This window comes from Protopterus annectens, chromosome 5.part0, assembly GCF_019279795.1.
Source record: "Protopterus annectens isolate FY-2018-M chromosome 5.part0, PAN1.0, whole genome shotgun sequence".
Lineage (NCBI taxonomy): Eukaryota > Metazoa > Chordata > Ceratodontiformes > Protopteridae > Protopterus > Protopterus annectens.
Window position 1 is genome coordinate 855210781 of NC_056735.1, and position 14691 is coordinate 855225471.

Here is a 14691-nt window from a genome sequence, read left to right on the forward strand (position 1 = left end):
AACAAACAAACAAACAAACTAATGCTTGAATAAATGAATGAGTGAAAAGTAAAATTAAGAATGAAAAACAATATACTTATTTTTCCCATCTTTCTAAGCTAATATAGTCCAGTTTTCAGGTTAGTGCTGAATTCAGGGCTGTGTCACAAGTTTCTGTGTTTGCCCATGCCTTACTTGGATAGAAAGAAGTTTCTCTGTTCATTGTGAGAGAGGGGAGCTTTGAGCAGCCTATCTGTCCCTGGAGGAGTGGTTTCAGCCCAGAAATTAGTAGTTTATTGGCCATTTTGGGCTAATTTCTATCTCTTTCATTTCCCTGCTATAAAACCTGCATTTGCACGGTTTTGTGCACTATAACTATTCCCAGCTCCACAAAGACTACTCTTCAATTATTCCCTTGGAACTAGACAAATTTTCAACTTAAGAAAATGAAGAACCAAACTCCAGATAAAATAACCACGTAGAAGAAGGATATATAAACATAAAAACACAATGGTTATACACAGCAGTAAAAATACATTAAAACTTTAATCTTCTATAACAGAACAGTAAGCACTTTCACAACCAAAACAGTTGCTTCATCACACCAAACTTTCAACTTAAGCACTCAAACCATTCACTTCTCATCCCGGCACTTGCTCAAAATGCATAGCAAGCACGAATAAACCTTAGCACTAGACCCCACTATACTGTAGAAAAGGACAAGGCTCTCTATTTGACTTTACCAGCCAATCAGTAAAACAGTTCACTGTACCTATCCAGGCATGTCCAAAGGGCAGTTTCAGGTGTACTCTCCGGTCTAACTGGTGAATCTGGGCATTTTGAGGCAATATTACAATTGTCTCATGTACACAGACAACCCTCTCCTCCTTCCACCAAATACTAATACATGCGGGAGATACAATTATACAGCCAAACTGGAGGCTAAGCTCTCTCAACCCAAGACTGGGCCAGGCAGTCAAGAGGAGAAGGGAATTACTTGCATCACACCACCAGTCTCACATAGACCTATGAAACCAGCACCGGCAAAAAACACAAATAAATACACGAAAACATACTCAGATGCTCTAAATAAAAATCTGCAAAAGCAACAGAGACCTCCAAATCAGACATCCAAGCAACCTCCACCCCCCCAACACAAACCATGAAACACATACTTCACAAAACCAGTGTGCCATGCAATCACAGCCCTTAACGCAAAATAACATACCCAACATACTAGTAATAGGTGACTCTATAGTCAGGCACACTGACGTCCCACTTATTAGGCTGAACAAAGAGAAGGTTACTGTTAGCTGCCTGTCAGGTGCCAGGATCTGCCACATAACACAAGCACTCAGGTCACTCCAGAATAAGTACAAATATGACTCTGTCATTGTCCATGTTGGTGTGAATGACCTGAGCCATACCTCCCTGGACTACATGAAAAGAGACATGGAGGAGCTCTCTGATCACGTAGCCCAGGCTGGTATCACACTGACCCTTAGTAGCATCCTGACCTTACCAAGAATGATACCACAGTATAGAGAAAAAATTATCAATTTCAACAACTGGCTAAGCTTCTGGTGTCATTCAAAGGGGATCCAGTGCCTGTCAGCCACACTGCTTCGCTAGAGACGGCTTACACCTGTCACCCTTAGGCTTTTGAATACTGGCCAAGGCTCTTGCCACCCCCATAGTGCCTTTTGTAGGCAAGGCTCAAAAGATAAACCCACTGCCATAAATAGCACAAGTAACAAAAAACTGAGGGTAATGCTACTCAATGCCAGAAGTCTAAACCTCAAAATGCACACACTCCCGACACTCCTCAGTATGGAGAAAATTGATATATGTGCAGTAACAGAAACCCAGTTTAAGACCCCAGAGAGCACCCCAGCACTACCAGGCTACAACTTATACCATACATTTCGGCCACAAAACTGGGACCGAAATACAAAAGGTGGGGGAGTATCAATATTCATCAAGGATACCCACACCTCCAGGTTAGTGGCACAGCACGATGCTTCAGAGATCATCCACGTGCAACTAACAATGGGCAAAACTGCTATTCAAATTATAGCTTGCTAAAGATCACACACCATGTCCCGGGCCCCCCACTCTGCATTCCTGGAGACATTGGGAAACATAAAGGTCCTACCAAACACCCTGATATTGGGTGATTTCAATTACCCAAACATTAACTGGGAGAACTACTCAAGTACAAACTCCCTTGCCCAACATTTCCTAGAATTTATAAACTCAAATGCCCTGGATCAACTGGTCAACACCCCCACCGGAAGTGACAACATATTGGACCTGGTCATTACCAACATGGGAGACCGGTGTTCCACACTGGACATAAACCCCTTGTTGGTTAGATCTGACCATAAACTAATCACTCTGGATATCTATATTCCGCCACCATCGCCGGTCAAAGAAACCACCGTGAAAACTTTTCAAAAGCAAACTTCATGTTACTTAAGACCAAGGTGGGAAGTTTCAAAGCCCCCATGCTAAAGGATAACACTCTCCAAGCTGCAAAATCCTTTATTAATGCACTCTACGGGCACCTACAAGAATGCATGGATTGTGCTATTCCAAACAAAATCAAGACTCACTCCTCCAAGAAAAGGAAACCAGTCTGGTGGACCCCTGCCATAAACAAGCTATACAATAGAAGGAGGAAACTAGTACAGAAAAGAGTAAAATCCCAAGAAGGGAAGATATCCCTGATTAGTATCAGCAAGAAACTACGTTCCCTCATAAAATCATCTAAGGCTAGCTTCGAAAGAAAAATTGCCATGGACTCCAAAGATAACCACAAGGCATTCTTTAGCTATGTCAAGAATCTTAAGTGGCAATTCTCAGATCTGCTTGGAGTTAGTGCAGAATGACACAAAATACACTGAACTGACTGATATAGCCAACATCCTGGCAGACAGGTTCAGTGCAAACCTCACCCCCCTCTCACCCCCAAAAGAGCCCATAACTATACCAGAAGAATGTAGCGCCCCTGAAATCACAGACACTCAAGTTAAAACAGCCCTCTCCAAAGCCAAAAACACAGCATCAATGGGACCGGATGGTGTCCCAGGCTGCGTCCTACACGAGCTCAAAGATTAACTACCCCCTCACGTAAACACACTGTTTAAACTCAGCCACTCCACAGGCTATGTGCCCACAGAGTGGAGCACAACAACGGTTAATCTGCTCCATAAAGGTGGAGCCACAGTGGACCCCGGGAACTATTGCCCTATAAGCCTGACTAGCTTGGTCTGCAAACCTCCAAGCACTGGACCCTACCCAGTTTGGCTTTGTTAAGGGCAGGATCATGCCTCCTAAAACTGGTGGACTTCTTTGAGACAGTTACCAAGACTATAGATGAGGGAAAGGTGGTCCACACAGCCTACCTAGACCTTGCAAAGGCCTTCAACACCATTCACCACTCAGGTATTATAGACAAGCTCAACAGCCTGAACACAAACCCCTAGTCATGAGATGGGTTGCCAACTGGCTCATGGACAGAACCCACATGAAAGAGTTGCAGGAGCTAGTTCTGACTCTAAACCAGTTATAAGTGGCATTCCCCGGGGCTCAATCTTAGGATCCCTCCTGTTCGGCATATACTTCTCTGAGGAACAGGCAAGCACAGGAGGACTATGGCTGACCAAGTTCGCATATGACTACAAACTAGGGGCTATAATTGACTCTCCAGCTGACACAGACATCCTCCAAAAGGGTCTCACTGAGACAGATACCTGGTGTCAAAACCATGGCCTCAAGCTAAATGCCAAAAAGTGCATAGTCATCTCCTTTGGAAAAAACAAAGTACCCACAAACTATCACATAGGTGGTAGCCCCCTAAATATGGAAGACATAACAAGGGATCTGGGGACCAAAGTAAATAGTAACCTCTCCTTTGATAATCACATTGCCAAAGTGGTTAGAAAATCCTTCTATGTGGTCCACCTAATCACAAAAGGGTTTGCATTCAGATCGAAAGAGATCATTGGGCCCCTCTACGCATCACTTATCAGACCCATCATAGAGTACAATACCCCCATTTGGGATGTACCTTACAAGACACCTGCAACAACTGGAAAGACCACAGAAGTACCTCACCAAGAGGATCACTGGCCTCAAGCAGATGCCCTATACAGCTCGACTGAAGAAACTCCAGCTGTACTCGGTTGCATACCACCTACTCAGAGGTGATCTCTACCTGACATACAAGGCCATGTTCAACCCAGAATTGATGGACATGCCCCACCTAAAGAAAGCCATATCCCCTCGAACCACATGCTCCAGGGATCTAAACCTCATCACAACAATAAATAGGATGTGGTGGAGGGATAGATTCCTGTCCCAGAGACCTCTCATGCTCTGGAACAAGATTCCAATCTACATTAGGCAGAGCTCCACGATAACTCTCTTCAAGAGAAACCTTGATGAGTGGATGGGAAACAGAAAGTTTACCCCAGGGATCACTTCAATGGCTCTGCTGGACAGAGGTACAGGGAACTAAGGGGGCAGCAAAAGCCAACACATTCCGGCTTGGCTTATAAATGCCTTCGGGCAGATAGCCTAGAACCTACCTATGAACCTATGAATCTATGAAAGGAAGCTGGATGCTTACATGTTTAAAATGGATGATGTTTGTGATTAATCAAGGTGAGAGATGACTATTTTGCTGAATACGGGTGATAGCAGTTTAATGTGTATTATAGCAGGATATTTCTAAAATGAGATAGGAGGCATTGTGGCCTCAAGAAAAAAATTGAGGTATATGATAACACTACATTTTTCTTTGTATTTTAGCTACTTCATATTTTTGAAGATGGCAGAAGTCAGAGATTGTTCTTTTATTGTTTCTTTTGATTATTAAGAAGTATGTCTCATTTTGCATGTTACTGTCTTCTGTGATTTGGTTTGCTTGGTCTTGGAATTTTGCCTTGCTTGTTTTCTCCTTTAATATGCATATAAGGTGTTTCCCTATAACACAAAAGTATATTTCATCAGACAGCTAACTCCCTTATTTAACTTTTCCACTGTGTTTGCTTTTCTAATATTTAGACTGTAAGGCTGGAGTTTATGCAACTTGCTAAATATTTTAAATTTTTCTATGGCTGTTTAAATAGAGAATTAGTATAATTCAGTAAGGGCATATGACACCGAAATCCTGACATGAGGATTTCAAAGGGATTCCCCACCTCTACTGTGAAGAACATCATTTATATGTTATGCACATTTGTGTTTCAGAAAGTGGCTTTCTATCATTTATAATTTAGTTTTAGACTTAGTTTTTCATAATGTAAAATTGTTAGTGTTCTTGAACCTATTAAGTATTGGCAATTGCTTTTATTCACAGAGGGTAAAATAAGGTTGCCTACGCAGTCCACTGTTGGTTTTGCAATTGAATACTTACTGGGCAGTCCATTGTTGTTTTTGCAAATGAATATTTAATTTCACTCCAAAATGTTTTATCACTGTTAGTTAACTGTAGGTTATATTAAATCTAATGTAAAATACAAGGATTGGGTAGAGAATATCTTGTTTACATATTGAGTGGCTGTAAAAGAAGAAAACACTAAGCATTACTTTGTTGCCATATACTGTTTTCCAATGGTTCTGTGTTTTTTTTTTTTTGAGCAACTGTGGAATAAATAGGGACTTGTTTGATTGACACTTGAGGAAATATTTTAAGATGTTTATGAGCTGTTTTTTGCAACTAGCTTACAGATAATGGCCACTATTATAGTGCGAGTTTTGTGGCAGGTTAGGTTTTGGCACATACCTTAAAATATTCATATTAATTTAAATTGCTGCCTAAAAGATTAAGTTATGAGCTAATCATTTTATTGATTCATATTTTCGTTTAGATGTTTACTTTCTTTGTGAAAATCATTATTGTGACTTACCATCTTCTGCAGTATGGGTTACTTGTTTTTTGGATATTCTCTTGTTTATCTTGTTTATTATTTTTATTCTTTATACAATTTTTGGTACTTAATAAATATCACTATTCCTTTTATCAGCAACTTGAGATCTACTTGGGCTTCTACCATTCCAGGAAGATGGGCTATAGACTATGTTTTATTTCTAATCTTGTGCAGTTTGTACATATTGGCAAGTGTATCTACCAGAAACTTTGCAAAAGTATGGTTAACATTTAATGAAGACCTTAACCATATGACTCCAAGGCATATATGCAACCTTTAGTTACTAGAAATAATTTGTAAACCATCTGTAGTTGTAGGCTGGTTGCAAGAGGTAAATGATACAATGGAAACTGAAACATACTGTAGGTTGTAACAAATGTATTTAGGATTTGATATGCTTTATTCATGTTTTAATAGTATATTGTCTGACACAATGTCACATTAAGGGGATTAATAAACGAAGCACAAATACAGCTCTCTTTTTAAACAGACATTGTCTTTTATTGATTACATTTTTTATTTGGAATTTTAGAAGTAGTTACACAGAATGAAAGGGGAGGAGATTGGGAAAATGTATGAGAAAACACGGAATTTAATTGGCAGTTGAAATTGACCCTCCCCCCAGTTTAAATGATCATATTTCACTATTCCTTGTTTTACAGTTGAGAGTTAGAAAATTATAGATCTTGAGTAGATATGTATTTGTAATATGTATTATATAGGAAGGTCAACTACATATTTTATGTATTGTTTTACATTATGATCAAATGTAGTTTTTATTGTATCTTAACATTTTAAGTTTAATTCAAACATTAGCACTTTTTAAAGAATTCCATGTATTCTATTTCTTTAAGGAAGATTTTATCAGTGTCACATGATGATATTAATTAATTATTTAAACTGCTTGTTAACTTAGTTTGTGGTTCTGATGAAGAACCATTTGACTGGCAGGCATGAAAGTGCTTAACCTATTTTTATGTTGAACTGTTCAAGTGCTTGCATTTATTAAACAACTCCTTGGTGATACTAGTTTATGGGTGATTCATTATTTCCATACCTGTGTGGGTATCTACAGTACTGTTCCTGGTTGAAGACTATGTGAGCTCTGTTTGTTTTGGATTAATGACCTATATTGTGATAGAGATAAAAGAACAAGGGATGGATCTTTAGAAAAGGGTAGGAGTAAATTACATAGAAAAAAATGGAAATTGTGGGGACAATACATGCAGAAAATGTTATGTAGGAGGAATGAAGTTTAAAAGAAGGAATTGAATAATTTATGCAATGTTACCTAAATTATAATATATATAACAATATATATATATATATATATATATATATATATATATATATATATATATATATATATATATATATATATATATAAAATGTATAATGTTTGTATATGTGAACTTGTTAATATGGTTTGAATACTTTTATATAAATTTAAGTGTGCATATGTCACAAGTGATAATTAAATAAAGGTCTTTTAAAACAATAATATGAAATATATCTCTTTGCTCATTACAGCTATGGTGTGGCATACCTCAGTCTTGGTATACTGAGGTATACTCTGCTCTCTAGCAGTCTTCTAGAGGATTCACTTGGTTTTCTAATTAACAGATGGGAAATGAACTGCATATAACTTATAAAATATATACTTTTTTGTAACTACCTTTTGAAGAATAGCTTTTATCTGCAGATTTCTTATTACTTTTGAATGGAATACAAATAGGATTTGCCTTATGTTCTTACTTTTGCAGATTGTTGTTACCTGATCAACACCCTTTGTGTGTCCATTTAGAAGTAGAAAAATTGGAAGACCTTTGTAAATGTAGTCTCTCCCTCATAACATCTTTAACCTTTGGCTTGTGTTGCCCTTGTTGACATCATTGGCCTGATCCTTTAAAGTGGCAAAACTAAGGTAGTGTGTCAGGTTTTTAGCCATTCTTAATTTTTTAATGTGAAAATATTGTTTCCTGTGTCCCCAAAAAAGTGGGTGCTATCTAATAACTTACAATACCTATATATCTGAACAAGAAATGCAATGAGCAATATGAAATGTGTTAGTCATTAGGGACTGAGAAACAATAAGTTACTGAAATTTAAACTATTTGTGTTTTTAAATCTACAGTATTGTGACTATAACCTTAGTGGCCTAGCTATAGTTTGTGCTACAAGGACAAGCATTATATTGAGGCTTTGAAATAATGTTTTACCACATAAGTAAAGAGAAATCTGTAAAATCACTTTAAGCACACTGTGCAGTTACATCCCTTGAACTATTTATATGGTCATCCCTACATAAATTAAGCATAAATGAAGAAAAAATGAACTTCAGCAAATTCAATCAGGAAACATTAATTTTTAAAGTGTTCTTTATGGTAACTAGACTAAACATTTTCATTTAGCCTCATGATGAACTTAGAAAACTATCAAAGTACATATGCAGCTAACAGAAAATATAAAAACATTAATTTTCAACTGGCGATCAAGGCAATTTTCAAAGAAGATGAGAACAGGACGGAATTTTTAATATGCTATAAATAAAAGCATATGAACAGTATGTAATGTAAACATCTGCTAGTGGAAGAAAACAAATGTGTGGGTGTTTCAGCAGTGCTTCTTGTTATCAATATTTTTAACACCAGATGGAAATCTGTACAAAATCCTATATACAATAATTGGCAACTATATGATCACAAATAAAGTAGGTAAGATGCACTTGGAAAAGGATATCATTGATTATAAAATCACATTAAATGCCATTCCATATTACAAAATTGTGTAGAGTTTAATAATTTTAAACTGATAAAAGACAAATTGTCCCTTATACTTACTTTGAAAATAAAGGTCTCTCCATGAAAATGTGCAGTATGTAGATCCACCTCATCCCCTAGTCCAAGTAGGTACCAAGCAATGGTTTCACCTACAACCATGTTCAGACCACGAAGATTCCCATAGACTTTTCCATTCATTCCTAAGGAAAACAAATATAGATATCAACAACAGCACATCAATAAAACAATACAAACATTTAAAAGTCACAATTCAGTTTATTATGTTAACCAATTTTACCTTGGAAGTGTCCTTCTACTAAAATAATCTTGAAAATGAATTATTTAATTGAGGCATGACATTTTATTGACTCATATACATAGCACTCCAGAAGCTTTACATTGAGTACATGGGTTGTGAAGTAAGGCAGATGTCATACAAAGACACAGTTGTAAATTTGTCAAGTGACAAATCTTTCATGCAACCTTAGGGGGAAGAGTTAAAAGAAATGCATTGTTGTCAAATAAAGTTATCTATAATACAACAGGAGGCAAACCTTGTACTTCCCTCTTGTGTGCAGCAATTTTGTCATCAATATATTTTTGGGGGTGGGGGTCTTTTCACTATCCTTTGACAGGGATATTGCAAGGAGTTTTAAAACTGTTGTCAGCTTCCAGGATGTCGACCTATCACTCACAAGTATACAAGCGACAACCTTAGCCCCAGTAATGAATGTTTCTGGGCTGGACACCTTATTACTGCTTAAAAATGCTTGAAGCCTAAGAATTTCAGGATGCTGCAGCTGAGTCATATTTACATTGAAAATTAAAATTTCATAGTTCCAGATACAGGAGACTGTTGAAAGCAAATTTATTCCACTTTGCAGATTTATTTTTTCAGTTCTAGAAGACACTTCTCCATTTTCTAAAACAATGTTATTTAAGAGGATTAATGAATAATGCACACATATGGAAGTTGTGGTCTAACCTCTATGAAGTATATATTTAATCAGATTTCGCTATAATCAAGAATATTAATAAATGACATGCAAATCACTGTAGCTAGTTCGTTAGCCTTCAAGTTTAGCATCCCTTGTCTGACATGGACAATGAAAAAAAAATGTTCAGCACTTTTTCATAACTGGCAACTTATATGGGTTTCTCCAATGCAAAATTATAGTCTTCGCTTTTGAGAGTATGTCCCAGGGCAGATGTTAGATATAAGTTTCTCCTTACACCATATCCACAGAGTTACCTGTGTGCATTCCTACATCTGTTCAAGGATATTCTCCTCAGGCTAGTAAATGAATCCCCTTGATGGCTTATCTTGAGTTATTTTAATGTCTGGTTCAACAATGAGACTACTGAACTGCCTTGGAAATCCTTAATCTTTTTTCAAGTGTTTTGGTTTTACTCAGGTAGTTACCACTGAGACCCAGAAATCTGGATGTCATATGGAACTCCTTAATGTGTCTAAGAGATTTGGCTTCACCAGGTTAGTTACCACTATTACCTGGATGTCTGGACGTTGCATAGAACTTCTTTCTCTTTTTAAGAGTTTTCGTTTCATTAAGGCAGTTACCTCGGTTACTCAAAAATCTTGACATCATTTGGGGTTTGTGTTGAAAATGGTGTCATTGACCAAAAACTATGTGGTTTATTTCAGGCTAAGGTTTACACTGCATGTACCACTTATATACTGCTGTCAGATTTAGAAATCTATAGAATATCTTTTGTGGCATACTAATATCCATACTGCACCATGCTGTGAATGGGATCAGTTCTGATGATCCGTATTCAATTTTTATAGCCTACAGTACTGCTGTGATTGACTCTCTAGTTGCTGTCATTCAGCTTATGTATATCCCTGTATTACTATGTGCTGGGAAGAGTGGCTTGATGATAAATTCCAGGTGACATTAATGACAGCTTAATCTCCAGTTGCAGAGAAAAAGTTCTTTAGAGGTAAAATACTTTGGAGGTACATTTTTTACAGTGCCAAATAGGAATTTTTTGTAAGAATGCATGTTCTTCTGAATGAATGCAAGGATACGCACAGCCCACCCTGCCTTGTGAGAAATTAATATGGGCTTGTGGGCTTGTGAAATACTGCCTAGATGCAGCAAGATCAGTTATAATTTGGACTGTCTTGTCTTCACTGAGAATGTAAGTTTCTCTCACTGTACTAAAATAGTACTGATTACCTTCATCCTGAAGCAGCCTTTCTTAGAGCTCAAACTCAGAAAAATGACTACTGCATCTCTAAACTTCCTTTAACTGATAAGGTTATTATGAAAGTTGTATTTGCACAGATCTCATTACCTCTTTGATTCATGCCAGTTTTGTTTTATATTTAGCCACAACACTGTGACAACCCTTAGGTAGGCTGTTACTGGCCCCCTTATGTTAAAAGATCAGAAATTATGATCTGTCTTGACCCTTGTTAATCTTTTGGCTGATTGTGACATAGAGCACAAGGCTCCTTACTGAAATGTTGGCTTTCAAAATGCCAAGTGCCGACTTGCCAAAAAAAAAAAAAGAAAAAACACTGTGGGTGCAGGATAAAAGTGAATCTCAAACATAGGTCTTCTTGTTTAAATTTCCTTTTTGTAGGGAGCAAAGCCAACCCCCCCTCCCCCGAACTTATATATACCAACTGTGAGACTGCCATACCTCAGAGAAAAGGGAATATTCTAAGAAATGACCATCTCAGACAATACATGTAAGTCTGTTTTTTCAGCCACTCAGTCTTTGCATTTCAAGACTTGCTCTAGCAGGTCTCGACTTTTTAAATGGTTACCAGAACACATCACTATGACAGAGCACTTCAAATCATATTGGGGGTTTCTGTAGCTGTACACTTGGTTGATTTGTTGCTTCCCTCTTGGGCTGCTTATATTGAGCAGTTTCAGGGATTTCAAGGAATATTGCTTTGTAAGACACTACCTGGAGTATGGGTACTACTAGACATGATCATGATGTTATTGTGGTTTATGCATTACCAAGTAAGGGAGCCCATTCAAGGTGGAGGTATTTCCTTTCAGTTATATGATGATAGTCAACCTTACCTCTCCTTTACTCAGGAGTATGTGCTAGATTTTGCTAGTCATGTAGACTGTTCAGAAATATTTGTTCAAAAGGTGTCCTAGAGTCCGCAGGAGTTCAACATTCCAAGACAGAGTCAATAATGGTGCATTACCAGCATTCATCCATTACATCACATCCATTCTGTCTTCCTCTGTGTTTCTCTCTTATTATAGACATGGATGAATAGATTTACATTTGTAGCTCAAATCTGTGATTTAGGCACAATTCTTGTTGACAGGTTCCAGTGCTGTCGGTTCAATGACCATTTAATTCATAATTTTCATTTTGAGCATCAAATTCTGACCATCACATTATACTGGAGACTGGTCTAGCATTTCAAATATTCAACTTTAATTTATAGATACATGGACAGATCTCCTAGAATCAGAACACTGGTTATTACACTGTTTTCCATCATTTTAGTTAATAGCCATCACTCTTTTTACACCTAGTAAATAATCAAACATTATTATCCTATTGAGTAATACTCCCTGTCAGTTGTATTGGAGGCTGGGACCAGGTTATCCTGAATATCAGCGCATCACATTGTGACATAAATTTAATCGCCATAAAATGGGGTGGGGTATAAAGGAAGACTGCAAAGAGTGGTGGTCCATGGCTATTCAACAGGGCATGGCAAGCAATTTAAGTATATAGGGATCCCAGTTATTAAAAAAAATGACTAGCCCTCCTTTTGTAAAGTCCATAGATCACTAAATTATTCCAACAGGCCCTAATTTGCTGCTCATAGTCTATCATTCCATTTATTGCAGTTTCAAGTCATTAGCCATAACAAATGTCTCAGTTCTCTGCATTTTTATTTCTGGTGAGTAACAACATTTATGAGAGGTCATATTGTGACAGGGAGGTAGGTAGTCTGTACATACTGACATTTATTTATTTATTTATTTATTTATTTATTTATTTATTTATTTCAGTTTGATACCCAGGGAAGTCCACTGGGCCAAGAAGAGCCCATTTTCAGTGGAGGCCTGGGGAGAAAAGCTCCACGTTACAGAACAGAAAATTCATCATAGGTGATCAAGAAATCATTATAATTACATTACTTACATAAGCACATACAACATGTTACAGACAGAAAATTCATCATAATTAATCAAAAAATGATTATAATTACATACTTACATAGAAAGGATGGCATAATGCAGCATAAAGATAAGTATTGCAGTATAACATAAATTTTAGGGTAGGCTGATAGAAGAGTACACGAAGGGGAATAAAGCAGTCTATAGAGGAGAAACATGGATAATGGAATGTTAATGTGGAGGTTGAATTTACAGAAATTAGTTCATTTGATATGACATGAGTTACATTCAGATAAGGTCATCCAAGGTGGAGTAGGAGCATTCCAAATCTTCACTAGCAGACAACAATAAGTTAAAGGTCTTTTTGAAGATGGCTTCAGTGGCAGTATTTTTTTTTCAAGTTAGTCTAGCTATTCACCATGGTCACCTGGTTCATTACTCAGAAATAGATCAGAATCGATTTTTTGAATTGAAGCCTAGCTGTTAACTTTCAGCAGTTCAACAGACTTAGATGGCAATCAGACAATTTTTATTTCAGTTTCTTGAAATCAAAATGTGGCATTTATAAAACAATGTTTCTAATGTAGAAAGCTGTTTCACACAAGAGTTACCAGGTACTCCCCTACACTCACTGCTCTTTTCAAGCAGTTGATTCAAATTTGCTTCCCTTTTGCATGCAGTCTTTATCATAAATTATATCAATAATATGTTGGTCTCTAGTTAAAACATATGGTCATTGTGTACAATACTAAAGTATTGCATGATATTATTCCATTATCTTAATAACTTTCCTTAAATGTGTTTTTATATATATATATATATATATATATATATATATATATATATGAGATTCATCAATGCAGTATAGTTACTATCCTTCTCTCTTGCAATGCATTGTAGCTACATGCAATGTTTGTTGCCATGACTCTACCTCTAAAGTCCTCTTTTCAGACAGCAAACAATCCCTTCCACTGAAATTCACTTTTCCAATCCCAACCTGCACACGAATAAAAGAAGCATTTACAGTATCCTTAGAAAGGGATAGCATGTTTTTTTTGGAATATTCACGAAGACGTGGTGTGGAAGGAAGTTATATTACAATAAATGTATTTGGTGTCAGAAGGTGACAATAAATCCTGGCAAATGTGCCATGTAACATTCTCCCTCATGTCCAGTTCTACCATTCACCATCATTCAGCCACTCCATGTACTCCTTAGATTCTCTCTCCACCATCTGTTCATACAGTCCTTTTCATTGGTCCATTTTTATATCCATGTCATATCATTCATTTATTCTGGTCTATAATGATAAGACTGCCACATCTTTATCTTCCAGTGCCACAAAAGCATTAAATCTTTGCTTCTTCTGTAGATATTCTCTGGGGCTGTACCTCAGAATTCTGTTCCTTACTCTCTCCTATTGACCATGGTGATTTAATGCAAGCATAAACAGACCAGGTCATTTTCTTGCTTCACTGTCAATACCTTCCCTTCATCAGGCTAATATTTTATACTAGGGTTAATGAAAGAGAGGTGCAGTGCATTGCACTTGTCTAAACCAAACCTCAACCGCTGCCTTCCCGTGCCCTTGCAATGTATTTCTAAGTCCTTTTTAGACTCTTTTCAATCCTCCACCACTACTATGTCCAACTTTGTACCTTTAGCAATACAAAGACAGTCCTCTTCTTAATTCTCTAAGATATGTCTGAAATAAACACTGAAGATGACTGGATTAAGGACATCCCTTACAATATTCTGCTCTTCACTTACTTACTTCTGATATTGTTCCTATTACCTCATCACTCTCTTGTATAACTTTCAGCTGGGAGGAAACCGGAGTACCCGGAGGCAGACGATGCCTTTGAT

At 37.1% G+C, this 14691-nt stretch overlaps 1 protein-coding gene across 3 annotated transcripts in view; it reads right to left on the reverse strand.

The window, feature by feature from the left end:
• Positions 1 to 14691, reverse strand: part of HEPHL1 (hephaestin like 1) — a 571952-nt gene that overhangs the window by 257455 nt on the left and 299806 nt on the right. For all 3 annotated transcript variants that reach the window (XM_044072648.1, XM_044072649.1, XM_044072650.1), the window contains exon 17: positions 8756 to 8895. In XM_044072648.1, coding sequence (XP_043928583.1) covers positions 8756 to 8895 — 140 coding nt within the window. The remainder of the gene's footprint in view (positions 1 to 8755; positions 8896 to 14691) is intronic.